Raw genomic sequence first — 22,636 nt, 5'->3', positions numbered from 1 at the left:
AGCCCAACGATGCTACCAAAATGGAGAGTCAAAGTTGGGAATGGACCTATGAAATCCTATCTATTTCTGGAGTTTGATTTGTTCTGAATCTTATGTTACAACCCTCCAAGAAGATAACCATCGTTAAACGACTAGCAAGGGCCGCCTAAAGCAAACCAATAGGCATAACATAGGAATCTCACGGTCCAAACTAACGAAAAAGACTGTAGGATACGTTGACACATATCCTTCACCCACTTACTATGAACTACTTCCCCCGTTCACATTGCTCTTGACTCATACAAACACTTTCCAAATGGAGGTCATTCCCAGGGTGACACAAAGCATCATGTGAATCTCATGGTGTGAATTTTATGGGGACGTGAAAGTTGGAAGGATCTCATACCGAGAGTTCCATGAGCAGGCTTAGATCGTTCCGATTTCACAGTGACCGGAACACAAACGATATACATTCCATACTAACAGTTATGCATATTAAACTCATCAACGGTATGCTCAGAATACGATAAAACATAGAGAAAAGGGTTCATACCAGAGGAAAACTATCTTCGTATGAGTGATCCTACAACAGCGGAAAACTCCCACCGATCTACCATCACCCGGCGAGTCTGTCGACAGTTACTACACAATCTGAACGAAAACGAACAAGGCCGTAGGGATAACACCACCACAAGGGAAACCCGAGTATCCTCGGCGTCAAAAAACCCAAAGAGTGGGCTCTAGTGAGTTTGGTAGAGGACGGAGGAGAAGATTTCATGTAGACGATAAGCGCGCACGAGAAGAACTCTGCTATCGTATAGCAAAGACGCTTATCGTATAGTAGAACTACACGATCATTTAGGAAAAACTGGACAATCGTTTAGGAAAGTGGTATACGATCATTTAGGGAACGCGTGAACTAGACGATCGTTTAGACAAATGAGATTCTATCGTATAGGCTCTCACGATCGCTCTTTCATGGTTTCTTTTGGGTGCAGGTGATCAAAAAACACGACTGAATTATTTTCTCAAAATGAAAACGATTTCCATACTTTAACCTGCCGGTTACCTTAACCTTCGCAGCCCCATGATCCCACATTCAAACGTGAATTAATTGGTTAATGATTAAATAATTAATCAATTAATTTAATTAATAAATATAACCATATTATATTTATATCCTATAGTTTGATATCATATATCTACTATAGTATTTTTCCTCTACTTGATATAAATCATATTTATATCTAATTTCCTCCAAAATAATGTATATCATATATTTAGCCAATTATATACACTATATTAACCAGTCCAATTAATTGAACTTCCTCTTGTCAATTTGAACATTTCAAATTAACCAAACACTGGTTCTCGACTTTATCCAAGCTACCCAGGTGACCTAATGGACCTATGGCTCGAAGCTCAACGGTACGTGAATAGCTAACTAAACTCTTTAGCCAGAGACTCACCATCCGTTAACTGTTAGTGATTCCACGAAGACACAACAGCTGAACTCTTCTTACCACAGATATATTTTTGTGCCCATTAGATATAACCATCATGAGTACGATTGATCCTTCACAGATCTCGTAAGTACAACTGAGCCAATTTATCGTTTTTGCCCTGATAATTACATCTCACTCCTTAAGTACACTGATTTCTCTAATGAACATACAACATAGTCGAACTATTGTGTGAACACCTCTCGAACCAAGAGAAGGTGTGTGGTGCCACATCGTTCAAGCCCCGAATCAGCCCTTAAGGGAGCCATCTATCTACTTACTCTGCCTCGGGAAGAAGTGAATTCCATCTTGTGTAGTTGAGTTCTCAGCTCCAAATCAGACGTATCCTCAAAATGGTAGGTTTGAATCGGTGACTTGGCCACTCACACCATACAAATCAAAAGACCACCCTCAATGACAAGAGTTCCCAACTCACTCAGGATTTGAGTCATGTTTACCTGATGGTCATCCTAGTGAAGTGAAGTCTCTGTCATGAACGGTGTTATATTAACGAGATCATTACACATTCAGTGGTCAGGTCTTATATAAACTCTTTGTATAAGACGCCCCCACTCGCATGTCCCCAACATGAATGATCAGGATCAGATCATCTATGGCAAGTCACAACACTTGTGACCATTCTACAAAGTGGGCCGCATCCGTAGCATTACCAGGATAAGGTTTCCCTCCTATATCCATATACTACAGACCATTTTGGTTATTACTCAAGACATGATCCACTTGTATGTCACCACATACATGCTTGAGTCACATACAAATAACCAGGGATTTTATGTATATTGGTTTGTGGTAAATAAAATAAAATAAATAACCGAGCAAAACAACAAGATGTGAAGTAAATATCATATATTAACAATCACAGATGTTCGTATATACTGTTTACAAACTACAGGACACGAGACTTAAGGGCATCAACTCCAATAGAAATCAATGTATCACATACTTGATTTTTATTTGAACGACTTCCCCTTATTCACCTAAATCTTGATTTATGCAAATACTTTCCGAATGGAGGTCACTCCCAAGGTGCACGAAGTACCACTTAAATCTCGATTGTGAACTCTTAGGGACATGAGAGCTAATAATAACGTATCGTATATGTTATTAATCTCCCATTGAAGTGTACTAATAACTTTATCATATATGTTATTAAACTCCCTGAAGTGTTCTACTATTAATTTGGGTATATTTATACTTAGGTTCATTTCAGCTAATTAAACAACCTTAAGTCTATGTGGTTTATCTAAGTATAACACTTATAAATGAATTTAAACCTACAATGTCTAGGTGATAAACAGTTTTATTACCTCACACCGCTCATGTATACTTATAAAACCGGTTAACAACGCTAAATTATTCGGCCATAATCCCCAGGTAGGAGGTGTTCGGTAGACCGTCAACTTAAGTACTTCAGCCTTGGACAGGATTATATACTGGTTGAGTTTGTAACTACGTTTTACAAAATGTCGACCTATTTTAACTTGTTAAAACGGGTGATTAACCTACATGAGCATGCAACTTATATTTGTTATGGATTTTAATGTCTAGTTCAATTTTATAAAAACTTATAAAAATTAGACATGCTATTACATCCATAACATACATCAAGGCATTCCAATTTAATATAACAGTTATATTAAATAACTGAAATCCTAAACATGCATTCTATACATTATAACAATTTATAACATATATATAATGCATGTAACATGCTTCCTATGTGGGATTTTAAATCTAAATGGCATACGATATGCACAAACATATTTAAAATTAAATACAACATACATAACATGCATAACTATTTAAATAATACTAATATGGCTCAATTTTGGTATTTTAAGGAAGTATAATAAATAATTATTACAAAATCGGTCCAAAAACAACTTTAAATTGGTGTAAAACTGCTCGAACCATTCGAACTGGACCTCTAAGGCATCAAAATGGGTGGAACCGGTCCAAAGATGGTTAAATCGGACTAGATTGGGCTGAACCAGACCGAATCTGGAGAAAATCAATCGAATCGACCCTCTTCATTCGTCCTCGCTCAACAAACTAGTTCAGTCCTCAATCCTCGCTGCTCGGCCGTTCCAACTCATTGCACGACGCTCGACGCTCGGTTGAAAAACTCGCTTGCTCGATGGGCTAGGATGAATAGCTTCGTAACGCTGCATCCTAGCATTGCGACGCTGCGGGAAAATCACCATGATCTGGGTAACCACGAAGAACAACGTTGCAATGCTCAAGGGCAGTGTTGCAATGCTGCCTGGATAGAAGCAGTTCTACAGAATTTTATCTTCGACCTTGCTTGCTTCAATCTCCAAATTACGGCCTAATTTGGACTCTAATGACTTCAAATAAATTACATACTCCAGAGCACACAAATAAGCTCATCAGTCAATAGCCAATTACAAATTTAACTTGAAAATAAAAAAGAAATCTAATAGCAAAGCTGGAAAACCGTCCATATCAGTCCAAAACATGCAATATCAGAAATTCACCCACCAAAACTCAAATTAACACTAATTGAGCGCTTAAATCACGCTCTGATACCAACTGATGGAATACACAAGCATGCAATAGAAGAAACATAATCAATAAGTACTCTAATTACATTTAATTTGAGTTCTAAAGCATGATATTTCAGAAAATCAAAAGTGAGTTTCAAGTTTCTATACATTTGATGAATTCTCTCGAATCCAAGCTGCTCTTCTCATTAATTCAACTCCAAATTGTTAGTGAACCACCAAGAGATCTTCTCTACTATTCTCAGCCTTGAATTGGAGTGGTGGAACTCGAATTTGAGTGAATTTGTGAAGTTATTTTCCTGGGTTTGAGAGGAAGAAGAAGATGAGTGCAGAAGAACTTTTCTTTAGCTTCATTATAATTAAAACTCAAAATTCATGAGTTTTATTCACTTCTCCCATGCAAGCACTCAACAAGCATTTTCATGCCATCTCCAAGTTGCTATCCCAAGTGGGATTTGTGGATTGAAGTGATGGAGACACCTCCCACTTGGAGGAAATGTGGGGAAAACCCACTTTCTCTATTTTTCCAAATTTTCAATTTCCAATTTCAATTAATTCTAAATTAATTAAAACCTGATTTAATCAATTCATAATTTAATTAAATCAAAATCCAATTTCTCAATTGAATTAAAATTGGAATTAATTTTAAATTTATAATTGATTAAATATAATTAATTAATTAATTTAATATCAAATATTAAATTAATCACACATCTAATTTTCAACATGAATCTTATTCATGTAATTAATATTTAAATCATTATTTAAATATTATAAAATCTTCAATTTCGTTTAACTTCAATAAATTAAACGTTAATTATATCATATATAATTATACAAACTTCAATTTGAATTTGAACCTATTCAAATTCAAACCCTAATTTCAATTTAAACATTTTCAAATTGAAATTCAATTTGAACAATTCAAATTGATCATATCATTCCAAATTCACTCAATTTAATAATTCAAGGTGTTCATGTTTTACGAGCTAGTAGAGGGACCTTATGGACCTACAGATCATGAGCTCCAATGATTTAAGATTAATTGGCTAAAACTCTTTGGACCAAATTAATCAGTATTCGTTAACCATCAAGCCACACTACTATAGCTCGATAGTTGTACTCTTTTCACTGTAGATGTATTTGTGTCCACATGATTTAACCATAACCAGTAAGTCGACTCTTCACAGGTTGTTCGTAATAACGGCTGGGTCAATATGCTGTTTTACCCTTGATATTACGTCTTGCTCCTTAAGTTCCACTGATCCTCTAATGAACAATTGGTTTATGATCCAATCACTAAATCGGATCCCTCTTAAGTCGATGAGAGGGTGGGACCCCTTCTTCAAGACCTAGATTCAGTACTTAAGAGAATAACTTTTCTCCTATCCCTAAATCGGATAGGCGTGAATTCTGTCTTGCACCCTATGTCCCCAATTATCTATCCGGTCTTACCCCTGAAATGGGAGGCTTATTGAGCCAGTGCTGTTGAGTCAATTCTCACCTATGCAAATCTAAGGATAGACCTGAGTAAACAGGAGTTCATAGTTAGCTCAGGATTAAAATCGAGTTACCTAAGTCATCTAAGCGAAATAGTGAGTCTTAAATAGTAAACAACATTTATAAAGTAAGAGTGACTGATTTCTCGATCCGATCTTATGCAAACTCATTGCATAGGACGCCCCCACTCCTCATGTCAATACATGAACGAATCAGGATCACTTCGTTTGTAGCACCTTTACAACAACTTGTAATCATTACATAGTAGGCCGCATCCAATAGTGTTACCAGAATAAGGCACTCAACCTTATTCGTATACTATAGACCATTTTGGCTATTTAGTCAAACTTGATCCATCTTTATGTCTCTACATAAAGTTCAAGTATTCATGTAATAGTCATGGATCTTTGTTTATTGTTAGATTGTATGAATGCAATTTAAAGATTCAATAATAACTTTATTGAATAAATGTTGAATAACATCTTTATTGATAATAGAATGTGTTTTAACTTTACAAACTGTAAGTTTTAGGACACACAACCCAACATTATTCATTGTGTTACTATTATCGTTACCATTAGTGTTACCCCTATCCTATATCTAGTGGTAATAGTAACGATAATGGTAAATGTGACAGATTTATAATTGAGCTATTTTCATATATACAAAATAAACCAAACTATTTACTTACATGATATAGCAAAATTTTACTATTTATCTGTGATGGACCGCGATAAACTACTATCTGTGTCATGATAGTGCGGTTTATCACAAATAAATTGTGTTATTCTAGTATATTTGTAAATATTTTCAGCAGTTTTGTCATTTAAAATAATTTTCCTTTATAATTCTAAGTCAACGATATAAAAAACAATCGAATTACGTTTGCGATTCAAATCATTACACCACTTTTTATTACGACATGATAAACGTGGCCTTATTGAATTTATCATAAATATTTGACAGACATTCGAATTTCATTTTTTAAAGTTGTTTTTGAATTTTATGATAAGTGTGAATTTGAAAGTAACATTTTTTAGATCTGTTTGGCAGAGAATTTGAAAACAAAAACGATATGAATATGATTTATATTTAGAAAAATGTATATAATTATAATTCTGTAATATTATATAATTTATAATATATTACTTAATACACATATTTTTTTAAAAAAAAAATTAATTGAATTTATAACATGTTGTATCGTATTTCTAAATGTTGTTTTAAAAAATTACACGCTTTAGATCACAAATTTTGAAAATAGTTTTAAAAACAGGATTCAAGTTTCTGCTAAAACATATTTGATGAATTATGATTTTCTACAAACAAGGCAATTTTCTTGCAAGTTGCAACCATAGTAGGGGACAATCATTTTTATACCATTTGTCTTTTATTAATTTAAGCTATAAATTAATAATTATATTCATTTAAATTTTAAATTTTTATCTATTTAAATCTTCTATTATATTTTATTTAGATAAACATTGTGTCAGACTTGTAATTTTATCATTATAACTCTTAAATTTTTATAAGCGAAATAGGACTTTCAATAATTAAGGTGTTATTTGAAAATTATAAATGCATCATTTCATGGTCCATTATTAATATGACATTTGAAGGAGTAGGAAGAATACATTAACGATATTTAATTATACTCCTAATAAAGGTAGCTCAACTAATTTATTGTTGAGATTTTTTTTTAATTAACTTATATCAATTTATAAGTTTAATTAAAAAAGAGAAATTAATACTTTTATGAATTCAATATTTATATTTTTGTACGATTTTTCACTGAATAGTCACTTGGGACTCAATTTGTAATTTAATCATTAACTTTTATTTATTATTTTTTTTATTTCCCTTGAAACTAGTGTAATTTAATCAATAAATGTTTTGATGGAATTTTGTTATCGGAAAATTTCACAAAATGACCCAAAACCCAAAAAAAATTTCTACCAATGACCTCTTCCTAAAAATTTTTCTACCACTGATCTTTTACCCATGCGAAATTCCAAAATTACCCCCAGTTTTAAAAAGCCTTCAGACCGCACTACATTTCTTCTTCCTTCAACGATTTCTTCAGCCCTTCATTTAATGTGCATTTAATACACCACCAATATTCCACCAAAACATTTATTCCCAACTAATATTCTTCCAATAGCATTGAAGAGAATGAAAAGTCACTCTCATTATTCACTTTCTGTCATTAAACTCCCCATGAAATTCCCTCATTATTCTCTCGTAGCTTTCTCTCAAAGTTTCAGCCTAACATTTTCGTTGATCGCTTTCATCGTCAGATTCAGTCCACATTTCTTCTTCCTTCAACGGTTTCTTCAGCCCTTCATTCAATGTACGATTTCTTCTCTTAGATCGCTTTCATAATAAGTGTCGTTTAGCATTAAATTACTGGATGATCGTTTATACATTACTATGTGATCGTTTATACATTCCTATGTGGTCGTTTGTACATTGCTATGCAATCGTTTATACATTACTATGCAATCGTTTACTATGTGATCGTGTATAAATTATTATACGATCGTTCAAAAATATAATATGATCGTATAGTAAATTATAAACGATCATATAGTAATTTATACACGATCGTTTAGTAAATTATAAACGATCATGTAGTAATATATACACAATTGTTAATTACAATATAAATGTCGTTTAACATTAAATTACAATATGATCATACATTACTATGCGATCGTTTGTACATTACTATGCGATCGTTTATACATTACTATGCAATCGTTTACTACACGATCGTCTAGTAATTTATACACGATCGCATAGTATTTTATCATGATCGCATAGTAATTTATACATGATCGCATAGTAAATTATAAATGATTGTGTAGTAATTTATACAATACGATCGTTTATACATTACTATGCGATCGTTTATATATTATTATGCGATCGTTTATACATTACTATGTGATTGTTTATACATTACTATGCAATCGTTTACTACACGATCGTGTAGTAGTTTATACACAATCGCATAGTAAATTATAAACAATTGTGTAGTAATTTATACACTATCGCATAGTAATTTATACACGATCGCATAATAATGTATAAACAATCGTTCACTTATCAATGATTTGTTTATCCCATTGTAGATCAATGACGCTACTTCGTATCTTTGTACGATTTGGTGGGGATTGGAATGAGTCCAGAAGAAATATTGTTAGCAATCATATGAAAGTTCTAAAAGTCAGAAATGATATAACAGTAGGTGAATTAGTGAGTATGATGCACCAACGACTGAATATCGATCTAGATATGTTTGATATACACATCAAATTTTGCTACAATCTATTGGTCCCGACTCCTCCAATTGACATAATCGACGATGAAGATCTTAGCTTCTTTTTAGAAGGCAGTGAGGCATCTCGAATGCTGTTATTTGTATTAGTTACACCTTGTGAAAATCATGGAGTACACATGGACAATATGTACCAGCATTGTAATCCAACCGATCAACCCAATCCAATTCATATCATGTCTTCACTTGATGATCATATTAAACCATGTAACTTGGGGGATGACCGAAGTGAAGCTTGGTTTAGTTTGGTCGGAACGTGAACCCAAATGTACTTCATAATTCAATACTGAACATGGATATGGACAATCTTCAGGTCTACAAATTTCTCCAACATCTAACATCCATGTTCCAACCCCACCTACTCCCGTTTCACCAATTGTGATGCCTTCGGTTTTAATGCATTCCACCGTTCCAACCGAACCATTTGTTGATATACCCAGACCATCAGAGGCCCATCATATGACAACCTCATCACAATACTTCATGACTGTCTGAATGACGAGGATATAAAGGTCGGTCAATTTTTTTTTTCGAAATATGACTTGTCAGTTAAATTATCGATGCTTGCAATAAGAAAGAACTTTGACTATCGTATAAAAAAGTCAAAAAAGAGCTTACTAACTATCCAGTGTTCGATGGAGGAATGCAAGTGGAGGAAAAATGAAAGAAAGTGATTCATTCAAAGTGACGAAATATCCCAAGGAACATACATATTCTCTTGAAATGAAAACTGGTAATCATCGACAAGCAAAAAGTTGGGTTATTGGACACATAATCAAGTCCAAATACGAACAAGTTGGTCGAACCTACCGTCCAAGGGATATAATTGAGGACGTCCGACGCGATTATAGAGTGAACATTACCTACGGACGGGCTTATCGCGCTAGAGAGTACGGGTTGGTGTATGCACGAGGGTCACTAGATGGATCATATGCTATTGTTAGGGCATATGGTGAGGCACTTAAGCTTGCAAATCGAGGTACCATATTTGAGGTTGAAGTAGAGGACGGACAATACTTTAAGTTCATCTTCATGGCACTTGGTCTGTGTATCAGAGGTTTTCTAAACTGCATCCGCCCAGTAATCATTGTTGATGGGACACATTTGCATGAGAAATACAAAGGTATGTTGTTAATAACAATGTGTATTGATGGAAATAACAACATATATCCTATCGCCTTCAGTATTGTAGATGGTGAGAATGATGCATCACGGACTTGGTTCATGACTCATTTGAAGGCTTCGATAGGAGACGTTCCCAATCTAGTGATTATATCATATCGTCACATCTCAATGCAAAGGTTGTTGCAAAGATATTCCCTGATGCATTTCATGCATTGTGTATATACTATATTCGCAACAATTTGGTGAACAAATTCAAGAATAAAGACATAATCCCACACTTTTACCTAGCAGTGAAAGCTTATAGAATGTCTGACTTTTAGATGTATTGGGCTGAGTTCTATCAATATCTTGGTGTGACGGTCTATCTTGAGGAGGTTGGATTACAACGATGGGCAAGGGTTTATCAAGTCCATTGTAGGTATGACAATATGATGATAAATATAGTAGAATTCCTCAATGGAGTGTTGAAAGATGTCCGAGAACTACCAATCACAAAGCATTAGAGCATATCCGCGAGTGGCTATAAGGTTGGTTCTATATCCAACGTACACATGCAATGGCATGCATAAAAATTGTAACTGATTACACAATGAGTATTCTTAAGGAATCAGAATTGATGTCTAGAACATATCGCGTTTCTTCGATAGATATGCATATAATTAATGTGGACGACGGATATTTGGTGGGGTTGGTTGATCTTCGTTCATGGATATGTACATGTATAGAGTTTAATTGCCTCGAGAATCTTCCCAGTCGAACACAGTCAAGAATGGGTTGGAGATGTTGGAGATTTTGAACCAATTCTACCATCGAAAAAGGTAGCAAGTGTAGGTCGACGTTAAACCGTCAGGATACCTTCAATTGGAGAGGATCCACGACAAATACACAGGTGTACACGATGTAGTCAGAGAGGACATAACAAGAAAACGTGCAGACAAACATTGGTAACATCTGACACTGGCCCATCTAGACTAAACAGTATGTAATTTTCGCTTCGTTTTTTCTGTACAATACCAATTATACTGTACAAATTTATACTATACAATATGTAATTTTAGCACCAATTATATTGTACAATATGTAATTTTAACACAAATTTATCTAAACGATCATTTAGATATTTATTTGCTTAGATAAATATACAACACCAATTGTATTATACAAATTTAGCACAAATTTATCTAAACGATCGCATAACAAAAACTAAACGATCCCATAACAAAATCTAAACGATCGCATAACAAAACCTAAACGATCGTATAACAAAAACTAAACGATCGCATAACAGATATCTAAACGATTGCGTAATAAAAACTAAACGATGGCATAAACATATATCTACACGATCGCGTAATAGTCAACCAAACGATCGTATAACAAAAACTAAATGATTACTTAACAGATATCTAAATAATTGCATAATAGATATCTAAATGATCGTATAACGAAGACTAAACAATCGCGTAACAGTTAGCCAAACAATCGTATAATGGATATCTAGACGATCGCGTAACAGTTAACTAAACGATCGCATAACAGATGTCTAAACGATCACGTAACAGTTAGCTAAATGATCGCGTAGTATTCTCTATACAATCGCTTAGTAATCTCTATCTGATCGCTCGGTAATATCTAAATGCTCGCTTCATATTCTCTCAACTATCAAGAAATAAACGAAATGGAGGGAGAGAGAGATTTTTTAAAAACTAGGGGTAATTTTAAATTTTTGCATGGGAAAAAGGTTAGTACTAGAAAAGTTTTTAGAAAGAGATCATTGATAGAAAAGTCTTTGGGTTTCAGGTCATTTTGTGGAATTTTCCCAAAATGTCCCCTCTAAAACCCTAACTCCCATATCACCTTTCATCGTCTTCCATCATTTTTCGTCTTATAGCAATCTCTTCATAATTTCTTGGCTCAAGATTCTTATGGCGTTTCAATTTCAATCTCGTCTTCGAGTTTGGAAGATTTTGTCTTCAACAATTCGGAAATGGGAAAGAGATTTTCCTCTGCTCCACGATTCATTGCGAATGCCGAATTTCTCACTCTCGCCGGCGCAATCTCGCTGTTTTGCCTCCAATTCCATCGATGACGATTGGGCCTTCTCAAAGTCCGAGCCAAGAACCAGCCCTCCGCAGCGGCGTTCTCCTCCTCCGGATCATCGCGAAGCTCGTCGAGTTCCCAATTTCAATAAGGAAGTATCTGCGCCTTTCCCTGATGATAATCGGAATCAACGCTTTAATAGACGTTCGGAAGGTTCCTCTTCTCGATTCGCAAATGAAGCGTCGATTTCGCGGCAAAGGAATGAGTCTTTAACTCAGAAGGATTTTAGCTTTCTTGAAAGATTCAAGCTGAACACTGATAATCAGAGTAGTAGTATAGAGAAGACTGAGGAGAGTTCTTCTGCTCGGTTATCTGAATCAATGCAGGAGAAGCAGTCGCAACCGCAGCGTCCTCCAGAAGCCGATGAGATATTCAGGAAAATGAAGGAGACTGGTCTAATTCCCAACGCTGTCGCTATGCTTGATGGACTCTGTAAAGATGGGCTTATTCAAGAAGCAATGAAGCTATTTGCTTTGATTCGTGAAAAGGGTACAATTCCAGAAGTTGTGATTTACACTGCTGTCGTTGATGGGTTTTGCAAGGCGGAGAAGCTTGATGAAGCAATTAGGATTTTCAGGAAAATGCAGAATAATGGTATTCCTCCTAATGCCTTCAGTTTCGGTGTCTTGATACAGGGATTATACAAATGCAAAAAATTAGAGGATGCTGTAGCTTTTTGTATTGAGATGTTAGAATCTGGGCATTCTCCAAATCTAAACACTTTTGTTGGCTTAATTGATGAGTTATGCAATGAAAAGGGCGTGGATGAAGCTCATAGTGTCGTAGAAACCTTGAAGCAAAAGGGGTTCTTGATTAATGAGAAAGCTTTAAGAGAACTTTTAAATAAAAGAGCTCCATTTTCACCACATATCTGGGAAGTGGTCTTTGGGAAGAAGAATAAAAAGGAATTTTTCTGAGATTGTTGTCGTAGTTTACAAGTTGTAAGTCTTCTTTCCTTTCCCTCTTATGTAACCTTCGCTAATTCAAGTTATGTTTACTGTAACAAATTGTCTTCAATCGTGTGATAGCTTCTTAAGCTTGTGCGAATTGTTGGGTACAAAATTGAAAAGGTACGAAACAAGGAAAAGAAGAAAAGGAGAATAGATCGTTTGCTACCTTAGTCTTTACAATCTTTACAACTTATCATATTTTATTTAGTTTAATCAAATTTATTAAATTTTTTATATCTTCATCAGCGTTTAAGGATGGTTGTGATTTGTAAAAGTGGTGGTTCATGTAACTCTTTTAGGAGCTTTCTAGGTTTTAACTATTTTTTAGGTGAAAATCAGGCTTTCAATGAGGAAAAAAATGAAAGAGTACATAGCCATCCAAGAAACCAAGCTCACAAAAGGGAGTGCCACTTGAGGATGGGACTCCATTTGTGTAAAATGATTCCTAACGAAAAACCTTCGTCCTTGAAGCCAAAAGACCTTTTGGGTTTTAACTATTATTTATAATTACGTAGACATCTTTGTCATAATCTTCCGCCTTCCGCCCACCCTCGTTTCTCTTTGTTATCTTCACTGGAAATAATGTTGCCTAGGTGACTTTTGATTTCCTCTGGTCCACCTCAAGCTTACTGCACAAGTTTACAACTTCTAGTATCACTCAACATAAAGCTAGCCCAACCTAATAACCAAGGACAATAAGATAAGCGCACACATTTAAAGCTTCCAAAATCACTCACATAGGCATAAACATACAATAACTTATGTGTAAATCTTACTTAGTGGTGCTGGTTCCCCGTCCCTCTCTTTCTTCTCCCTCTTCATCTTCTTTTTCTTATCAACACCAGCTGGAAGTGTAAAAGTTTACATGGATAAAAACCACCTTGAGCTTACCCGATTGAAAAGGTTCAAATTGCCTTTAAATGATACTCAAATTTTTTTTTCTGCATCAGCATATTCATCACTGTTATGAAAAACTAAGAATTATGTTTGTATTTCTCACTGCATCATTAATTACATTTCAATCAAGAAGAATAACTGATTGTGAAGATTTTGACTTGGATGCTCAATGAGGGATCACAATTCAATTATTATGGTTAAATATTTGCGAGCAAAGGTGCTTCTTATGGGATTGAGAAGTAGGAGTTCGTACCCTTTATTACTTCTAGAGTATTTGGTTATTATTATTATGATGGATCAAACCGGAGTTTTCATTAAATAAGGGCGCATAATTTTTATTCTGTTAATTATGGATATGGCTAAGGTTATGCAGCTCCCAAGTGTAAATGTTTATCTGTATGATTATGTAGGTGAAGATACCAATCATATCACTGAGAAGAAGCCACAAGTTGAAAACATTGGAACTCAGTAGCCAGAATGTAATGATTGTGTTGAAGAATAAAATACTGGTTGAAGAGCGAACAATGCAACTATTGAAATGAGCTCTAAAAGCAGGTCAAGTTTGGGGAACAAAAACTTGTGCAGTCAAGTTCATCGACCGTTGTGAAAGACTGTGGATCAATCGGCCTGGAAGAGATTAGCTACGGTTTATGATGGATATTTTTTGCAAGATTGAACATCAGAAAATGTGTTAAATTTGCCATTTACCTCTTAGATTCTTTTTTTAACAACAATTATGTAAAGTTATGAATATTTCCTTGCTTCCTACCACTAATGACTATAGAGAGATTGACATTTTTTTTTCCAATCAGGCTTGACTTCCCTTATTTGATTATAAAGAGCTGTACACATACAAAGTGTTTCAATCTAACCCAAAAGCTTAACCTAATAGGTTGATTGGTGATTTACCATGACATAAGAGCAAGAGATCTTGTATTCAAACTTCTTTAACGTCATTTCTTCTCCAATTAATATTGATTTCTACTTGTAGGTTTTCTACAAAGTTTTAATCCCACGATTAAAGGGAGTATTAAGTGTTGGTATAATTAAATTTACCGTAACTCCTCCGTTAAAATTTTGAGTTAATTGTTGATTTAATAAAAAACATGAAGTATCCTTGATTGTTGATTTTGTGTTGAGTTCTGTTCATGGCTGTACTCTACTCCCTGTTATATTATATTTAATTTAGGTGAGAAGAGTGAAGAATATGGAACAGACACACCATCTGGCTCTGGAGAGGAGAATGAGAAAGAAAGTCCACGTTGCAAGGTACCCATTTTTTTTAAAGCTAAGGCACAACTCATCAGATATATATATATTTTCTTTACAGGAGCATAGGTGATTTGGTCGGTATTATTCTATCTTGAACTGCAAGTTTAGTCAAAACTTGGGAAGGGAGGTGGATTCTCTTGTTTTCTTATTGTTAATTGTTATTACGAGTGAAATGAAAGGGTGGTATTAAGATATGAATGGAAAATTTTGGATTTTGGCATCATGTGGATGTTTAGATACTTGAGGCATTGACTAACTTATGAAGTATTGAGTGCAATGTGGGGTCGGCGCCGGCCCTCCTTTCCAGCCGGAATCATGGTTCTAACACACTAAAATATTAATAAAGAAACCCAATGGATTTTATGAAATCTTCGTTTCACAAATTTTGAGGGGTTTATTTATTATTTTTTTTTTTTTATTTTTTAGATGAAGTTCGATAACATGTGGGTTAGGTGAGAGTAGAGATTTGAACCTTTTACTTTTTAATCGATAATTTGTGTTTAACCAATTGATCTATACTTGCAGTTAGCAAAATTTTAAGGTTCAAGTTCATGCTTCGTGTGGATGTTTTCCCATTTTAGTTATTAATCGCTAACTACATAAATTCAAGTGCATAAAAGCAACCATTTACATCACTGCACACTTAACTTCACAAATAATAAACTCTTTTCTTTGCACAAGCTGGTCACAGTTTAATTCGATTTTGCTGAACCGAATTGAACGGCATATATTCAATTTTAGATATATGGTTCAGTTGGGTTCGATTTTCAATTTTTGGATCTATATATTATATAAACAGTTGGTTTGGTTTTCAAATCCAAAAACGAACCAAAAACTTCGACTTTCCTTATAATCTTAAACCAACCCAAACCGATATTTCAGTAAAAAACTGAATTTTTGGTTTGGTTCAGTTAGATCTTGTCATTCGGTTTGATTTGGTTGGTTTTAGTGAAGAACCCTTACAAGCAGGAGGATTTATTAGCAGAGTTCAGTTGTTGGGTGCAACAAGATTGGTCAGTATTATATGGATCAATATTTTATAGATTCTCATCGTTACAATATACAATTAAGCTTCCCTTTCCCAAAATCATAATCTATAATATATTATGAGTCAAATATCCTTGGTTGGTTATATTCCTCCAAAAGTCAAGGCCTGAAGTCAACCCACCTGATTATGGTAAGCCAAGTTCCTACTATATAAATGCCTCTTGTTCTTCCATGGTTACAGAAAGAAACCAACAGAGAAGAAAAAGAAGCAGCAGCTGCTGGTCTTGAGTTTATTTATTTATTTTTGGCAGAATGATAGGCTTGGCATGTAGAGGTTCAATGTCCATGGCCACCATTGTCTTCTTAACTTGTTTGTTGATCCCTCTGCTTCAACTGAAGGCAGCCATCGTGAGCATGTTCGGCATTCTATCGGGCAGGATGTGTCAGACGCTTGAGACAGCGTGTGAGGTAAAACTTCTGGTTTATAGGTTCAAAGAACTGCAGCGCGGTGGCGGATCGGAGGAGGAGATTTGCTCCGTTTGCTTGGCGGAGTTCACCAGAGAAGATTTGGTGAGCCAGCTGCATAATTGCAGCCATGTTTTCCATCTAGAATGTATTGAGAATTGGCTACAAAGAAACCACTTTACCTGCCCTCTTTGCAGATCCTTCCTCTTTCAAGCATTGTAAATCTTTTAGGAATCTGAGTGCGGTCCATTGTTTCCAAGATAGTTCAATTAGTACAACTTAATTCGTATGGATAATATAGATCGTTAAATGTCACTATTGAATTGTTGTCTTGAACGATCAAGTCGTCTTGTCAATCTAATATTAATTCAGAAGTCAAAAATCGATAACATCTTGTTACACTTAAAAAAGTATATATATTTGTCATTCTTTTTTAAATGGGTTGTTTTGTCAGCCTTTGTGTTTGTTTATTTATTTATTTTCTTTTCAAAAGCTTTTTTTTTCATTTGGCCTTTTTTATAGTTAAAAGGGAGTTTTCATGTATTAAAATGGGTTACCCTTTTAAGGTTTTTAATTTGCTTAGACATCTTTTAAAGCAACCATTTAAAAAAATTAAGCCAATAAAACAAATAAAGAATTAAGGATTATTTGGGTGGGCTATAGAATTGTTTAAAAATGATTTTTAGCACAAAAATTTAGTCCTAATCCTAACATGTTTGACCTAATAGTTTATTTTATGAATTGACCATCTTATATAATCATTAGAATAATTTCATTAGAATAGCAGAACAACTATCAAGCAATTCCAAGTAATCAAGTTCAATCAAAAGCAAACCATTATCATATAATAGTAAATAAATAGAAAACAAAATCGAAAATAAATTTTTGGGAAAAATATCAATGTATAAGGTAATTATTTTAAGTAGTAAAACTATTGAAAAATAATATAGCGGAATGTCACTTCTATCAATGGATAAACTGCAGTAGACTTCTATCACTTAGGAGGTGTTTGATAAATGGATATAAGCCCATAAAGAAAACCTATGGGTTATTAAAACCATTTTTTATCCACTCAAAACTCCTCTTTTTTATCCCCTCAAAACTAACCCTAAAAATCAATATACTTTAATTTCTTTCTCTCTTCACTCTTTGCCAGTTGGATCCAGATCTGATTTTTTTTTTTTTTTTTTTTTTTTTTTTTTATCGTCAAACCTTTAGATTCTATTTTCATTTCTTTCTATCTTCCCTCATCTTTGCCGTTTGGACCCAGATCTATTTTTTTTTTTTTTTTTTTTTGCATATGTCATGACATGTAATTTTTGTGTTTATATTATGACACGGATATTATAAGTATCGAAAATAACATATATTTTGTGAATTTTTTTTGGAAATGAAAAATGTTACTATACTACATCACATTCTCACCATCATAATCAAATGAAAAGTAATTATCCTATGTACAATTTCAATTCCAAATATACTATCCATATTATATAAAAATAAACTATATGATATGTGAAATAATAAAGTTAAGTTAGTAAGATTCAATATATAATACAAAAAAACTGCATCAGATCCCCAACTCATAACAAACACAGACAATAATTATCAACTCAACTCTACAAACAAACACAGTCAATTTAACTTCCTAGATAATTTAACTCTCCAGATAATAATTACCAACACAACTCAACTCTCTACTTTTATCACACACCAAACACACCCTTAGTGATTAAAATCTATCATGGTGTTTCATGGACCGCGACATTTTACAATATTTATAAATAAGTTGGCTTATTTTTATTTATTTGAAAATTTCCCTAATTTATACCTTTAAGTTTTAGGACTCGTATCAATTAAAATTTGAATTAATGATTGTATCACTTTAAATTCTAAACTTTCATAAATGTATTAATTTACACTCTCCTTCAAATATTGTTCGAAAAATATCATTTGGAACTTATGAATGTTACAGTTAAATTTTAAATTATTATAAGTGAATCAAGGGGGATTTGCAAAAATATAAAAATAATGGAAACTATTTACACAAACTAGCAACATTTAATCTACTTTGATATAGAAACTGATAGAAGTCTATCATTAATATTATGTGATAGAAGTTGATAAAAATCTACTATTGTCTATCAATATCTTTTTTATTATTTTTATAAATAATTTGATATTTTTTCGATCTGTGAAAATTTTCTGTAAATCAATCTAAATGCACTATTAAAATTACATTTAAAAATGGTTAATGCACAATTGTTTGTTTAACATTCTAAAAATGGGTTTGAAATCTGACATCTTAAACTATAATAAAGTCTAGATGGATGCTAATGGCCCGTTAGGAAACTACTTTATCTTTTCCCTTAATAATTTAATCCCACGCGCTCACGTACGAGAAAAAGGTCAACGTTTTTTTTTTTATATAAAAAAGTCAACGACTAGACAATTTTAATCGTCAACGATTGATTCCCCGGTAAAACGGATTAATTAGATCCAAAAAGCTTTGAGATTGGGCTTTTAAATTTTTTTGTACGAAAAGCCCAAAGGCCGATTTGTAGGCCCAGTCGAATTAAATGGGCCTAATTGAACTGGGCCCATTTCGAGCCCGATGTCTTTGGCGGGTAGGAATTCTGAAGAAATTATATTCTACAGCAGAACGACGGAGGAGAAGAAACTGTACTCTGATCGGAGAGATCGAATTCTTGTTGAGGATTTTGGATTTGAGATTTTTTATTTTTGAAAGTTCACAGGAAAATGGTAAGTGATTTCATTGTTTTGATTTATTTCTGGATTTTGTTTGTTTCAAGGGTGAAATCACGTTGTTCAATGCGTTTAAGTCTTCCTCATCGTGGATCTGGTTTGCTCTTTCTTTATGGCATGGTTTAATTGGTTCTTTATTTTGCTTCTGTATTGTTGTTTCGATCTTAAGTTGATTTGGAGTGGTTTTGTTGTTGTAAAGATTCAGATCTTTGCTTAGCTGACATCCGAATTACCCAACTTTCGTTTCTATTTGTTGTTTGATTTGTCGTGTTCATTCGTTTATGTCGCTGCATAGCATCTGGAATTTCAGGAATAGTTCTTTTATCTTGGGATTTGGATTTAGTCTTGCTAGGTGGTTTGGGATTGTAATCGTGGTCTGTTCTAACTCCCTCATTTGGTTGTGCCTCCCTTGGGCAGAGCTATTTCTTCTCTATTGAGCTAATAATGTTAGGTTCAAACAAAGTTCCATATTGGTTACGGAAGGAAATGATCATGGATATATAAGTAATAATAATTATCTCCATTGATATTTGCACCTTTTAGAGTGGTTCTTAAAACAAAACCAGAAGGTTTATTACAAAGTAGACATAAGGGTTTATGCCTAAAGTAGACAATATCATACCATTGTGGAGATATGTGTTCTGTTGTCCATGTCTAGACTGGAGGAGTGGCGATTTATTTCATTTCTTTTGTTCTCAAGCTTGTGAATGTGTTTCAGACATAAATTCCTGAATCTTATTCTTGCTCTCTTCTCAAGACTTTTGCTAATTACCCGTAAGTTCTTACAATTTTGGACTGGAGCCCCTTTTTGTAGGGTTTAAGTGTTTGGCATCTTTGGTTTTGGGTGTTTTTTGTATGCTCTTTAGCTTTTCCTGTTGCATGCTCTCTTTTTTCTTCCATAAAAGCTTGGTTTCTCATAAAACAATCGTTCTCCTCTGTGCTGGTGCAACTTAAGTTCAGTGTTCATATCTTCAACTTTTTGGTTCCCCAAAAAAGCAAAGACGGCCTAATCTATATCTTGCATGGTGTTCTAACTGATGTTGGTGTAAACTTCCAGATTCACTTTGTGCTTCTTATAAGTAGACAAGGAAAAGTAAGGTTGACAAAATGGTATTCTCCTTATTCTCAGAAGGAGAGATCTAAGGTAGGTCAGCTATTTGCCTCATTATGTAATTTAATGCTAATAGCTTCATTGAATTTCCAATCAATAAGAATATTTGCAAAAGCTTGTAGGCTTTCCACATATCTCAAAGTGTATTTTCTTTAATAAGACTTAGATTTATTGTTGGACTTACCACATTATGGCATATGCTTGTGTCTGCTCATGTTCTTTAAAAAGGTTATCCGTGAGCTTAGTGGAATGATTCTAAATCGGGGCCCTAAGCTTTGTAACTTTGTGGAATGGAGGGGACTCAAAGCCGTCTATAAAAGGTACTTCATGGTTTATTAATGTGTTCTGCAACCCAAATTTTTATTTTGTCCACGTTGCCCGTTCTAAATGTGATGAATGATGATACTACTGGACTTGGAATGCAGATATGCTAGTCTTTACTTTTGCATGTGCATTGATCAGGATGACAATGAATTAGAGATCCTTGAAATTATTCATCATTATGTTGAGATTTTGGACCGTTACTTCGGCAGTGTAAGTGAATTCGATTTTAGTTCCAAGTTGTTTGAGACTATTCTTCTTGCACCCTCTTTAGTTAACAATCTAAACTGACATTTCTTTTCTGCATTTTTATGATCTTCCATTTATGTCTGTAGGTCTGTGAGTTGGATTTGATCTTCAACTTTCACAAGGTATTATTTACTTGCTTATATTAAATGTCCACCTTCTCTTTAATATGCATTTCATTGCCTCTGAATTACTTGCCTCCGAAACTTTGGACACGTTGTTTATTTATTTATTATTATTATTTTTAACATTGAAGGCCTATTATATATTGGATGAGCTTCTAATTGCTGGCGAACTCCAAGAATCAAGCAAGAAAACAGTAGCAAGATTGATAGCTGCACAGGTACTCTCTCCTTTATCTTTGCAATACCTTCGTTATGATTTCAATTTAGCTGATACAGCAATTGATATTCCATTGTAGGATTCGTTGGTGGAGACTGCAAAGGAGCAAGCTAGTTCAATAAGTAATATAATTGCACAGGCCACCAAGTAGGAATACTTGAGTGTATGTTTCAGTTTTTGTGAAATTGATTTGTTCTGAAGTATTGTAATTATATGTTATCTGAACTTGTATCAAACAACTGAATGCCTTATTTTTGCTTGTTGCATTTGTAGTATTACACAAATTGCTTTTTCTGATTTTCCAGTGATTCCATCAATCTGGCGAAATATTTTCCTGGATGTTCTATTGTTAATCACGAAAACAAATGTTATTGCTTGCTAGAAACAGTCTTTCTTTGCTGAGAAGCATGTTGATGCTGCTGAGTTATCACAGCTTGGACGTTGTTCCATCTCCCCCTACGTCCCCTTTGGTTGCCTTGAAGTTGCTGGGGAACAGGGAGGGTGAGAACATAGAAGACTGATATCAATTTGAAATCTTTTTCAGCATAGCTTCGCTCTCGGGATGGATGCCAGGGAAATGGATAGCAAACTTGAGATACTACTTCCGAGTTCAAAGCTAGATAGCAGGAGTAGAGCTACTCCCTTGTCCTCCCTTGGGGATTGGTCTCTTAGATTATGCACCTAAAAAGAAAGCATTAGCATTAGCAGTCCGAGGACCTTTAGTATCGTACCCTACCCCCATACCAGCAGCCTTCACGTGAAGCAAGACTGCCCTGACGTTTCTTCCTGCTTGCTTTCACAAACTCCTTTTTGCCTAACCATGACTGACATGTTTGGAAGTGATTCTAAAATGGTTAATATCATTTTTGACATTTTTAAAATCATTCTAAAACATGCTTTTAATAATTTAAAACTAATCTTGATGATATGATAAATGCATTCAAACACAAATTAAATAGAAAATTAATTTTGCGTGAATATAAATGTGTTTCGAACATGACAAAAATAATTTTAGCAATTTTAAAATCACCCACATACATTGCATTCAGTATCACCCAAGATTTGGCACTTTGTTTTTCTTTGTTTTATTTTATTTTAAATTGAGATGTCCAAGATCCTCCAATCCTTGTATTGTGCCTCCTCCTTATATGACTTCCTTGAATTCTTGAGAGGTTTAGCCAACCCTA

The 22,636-nt window shown here is 34.2% G+C and overlaps 2 protein-coding genes across 3 annotated transcripts; both read left to right on the top strand.

Annotated features, from left to right (window-relative positions):
• Positions 1 to 11,834: 11,834 nt before the first annotated feature.
• On the top strand, positions 11,835 to 14,747 carry LOC120078659 (pentatricopeptide repeat-containing protein At4g38150). Of its 2 annotated transcripts, none has more exons than XM_039032953.1 (2): positions 11,835 to 12,686; positions 14,350 to 14,747. In XM_039032953.1, the coding sequence occupies exons 1-2, from the start codon at positions 11,918 to 11,920 to the stop codon at positions 14,409 to 14,411; spliced, it is 831 nt and encodes a 276-aa protein (XP_038888881.1). In that variant the 5' UTR covers positions 11,835 to 11,917; the 3' UTR covers positions 14,412 to 14,747. The 2 variants fall into 2 exon arrangements, with proteins under 2 accessions (XP_038888881.1, XP_038888880.1); XM_039032952.1 differs by having other exon boundaries at positions 11,836 to 13,033.
• Positions 14,748 to 19,289: 4,542 nt separating this feature from the next.
• Positions 19,290 to 21,776, top strand: LOC120078114 (AP-1 complex subunit sigma-2). The gene is made up of 7 exons (XM_039032334.1): positions 19,290 to 19,426; positions 20,487 to 20,573; positions 20,769 to 20,860; positions 20,966 to 21,074; positions 21,197 to 21,232; positions 21,364 to 21,450; positions 21,529 to 21,776. The coding sequence occupies exons 1-7, from the start codon at positions 19,424 to 19,426 to the stop codon at positions 21,598 to 21,600; spliced, it is 486 nt and encodes a 161-aa protein (XP_038888262.1). The 5' UTR covers positions 19,290 to 19,423; the 3' UTR covers positions 21,601 to 21,776.
• The last annotated feature ends 860 nt before the right edge of the window (positions 21,777 to 22,636 follow it).

Source organism: Benincasa hispida, chromosome 5, assembly GCF_009727055.1.
Source record: "Benincasa hispida cultivar B227 chromosome 5, ASM972705v1, whole genome shotgun sequence".
Taxonomy (NCBI): Eukaryota; Viridiplantae; Streptophyta; class Magnoliopsida; order Cucurbitales; family Cucurbitaceae; genus Benincasa; species Benincasa hispida.
Note: the sequence above shows the minus strand (reverse complement) of the source record. Positions and strands in the feature narration are given on the sequence as shown.

Excerpts from the sequence above, each read along its gene's own strand:
- LOC120078114 (XM_039032334.1), top strand. Across the intron at positions 21,233-21,363 it reads TGATCTTCAACTTTCACAAG|GCCTATTATATATTGGATGA; the intron begins GTATTATTTACT and ends TTAACATTGAAG. Across the intron at positions 21,451-21,528 it reads CAAGATTGATAGCTGCACAG|GATTCGTTGGTGGAGACTGC; the intron begins GTACTCTCTCCT and ends ATTCCATTGTAG.
- LOC120078659 (XM_039032952.1), top strand. The coding sequence starts at position 11,918 with ATGGCGTTTCAATTTCAATCTCGTCTTCGAGTTTGGAAGATTTTGTCT.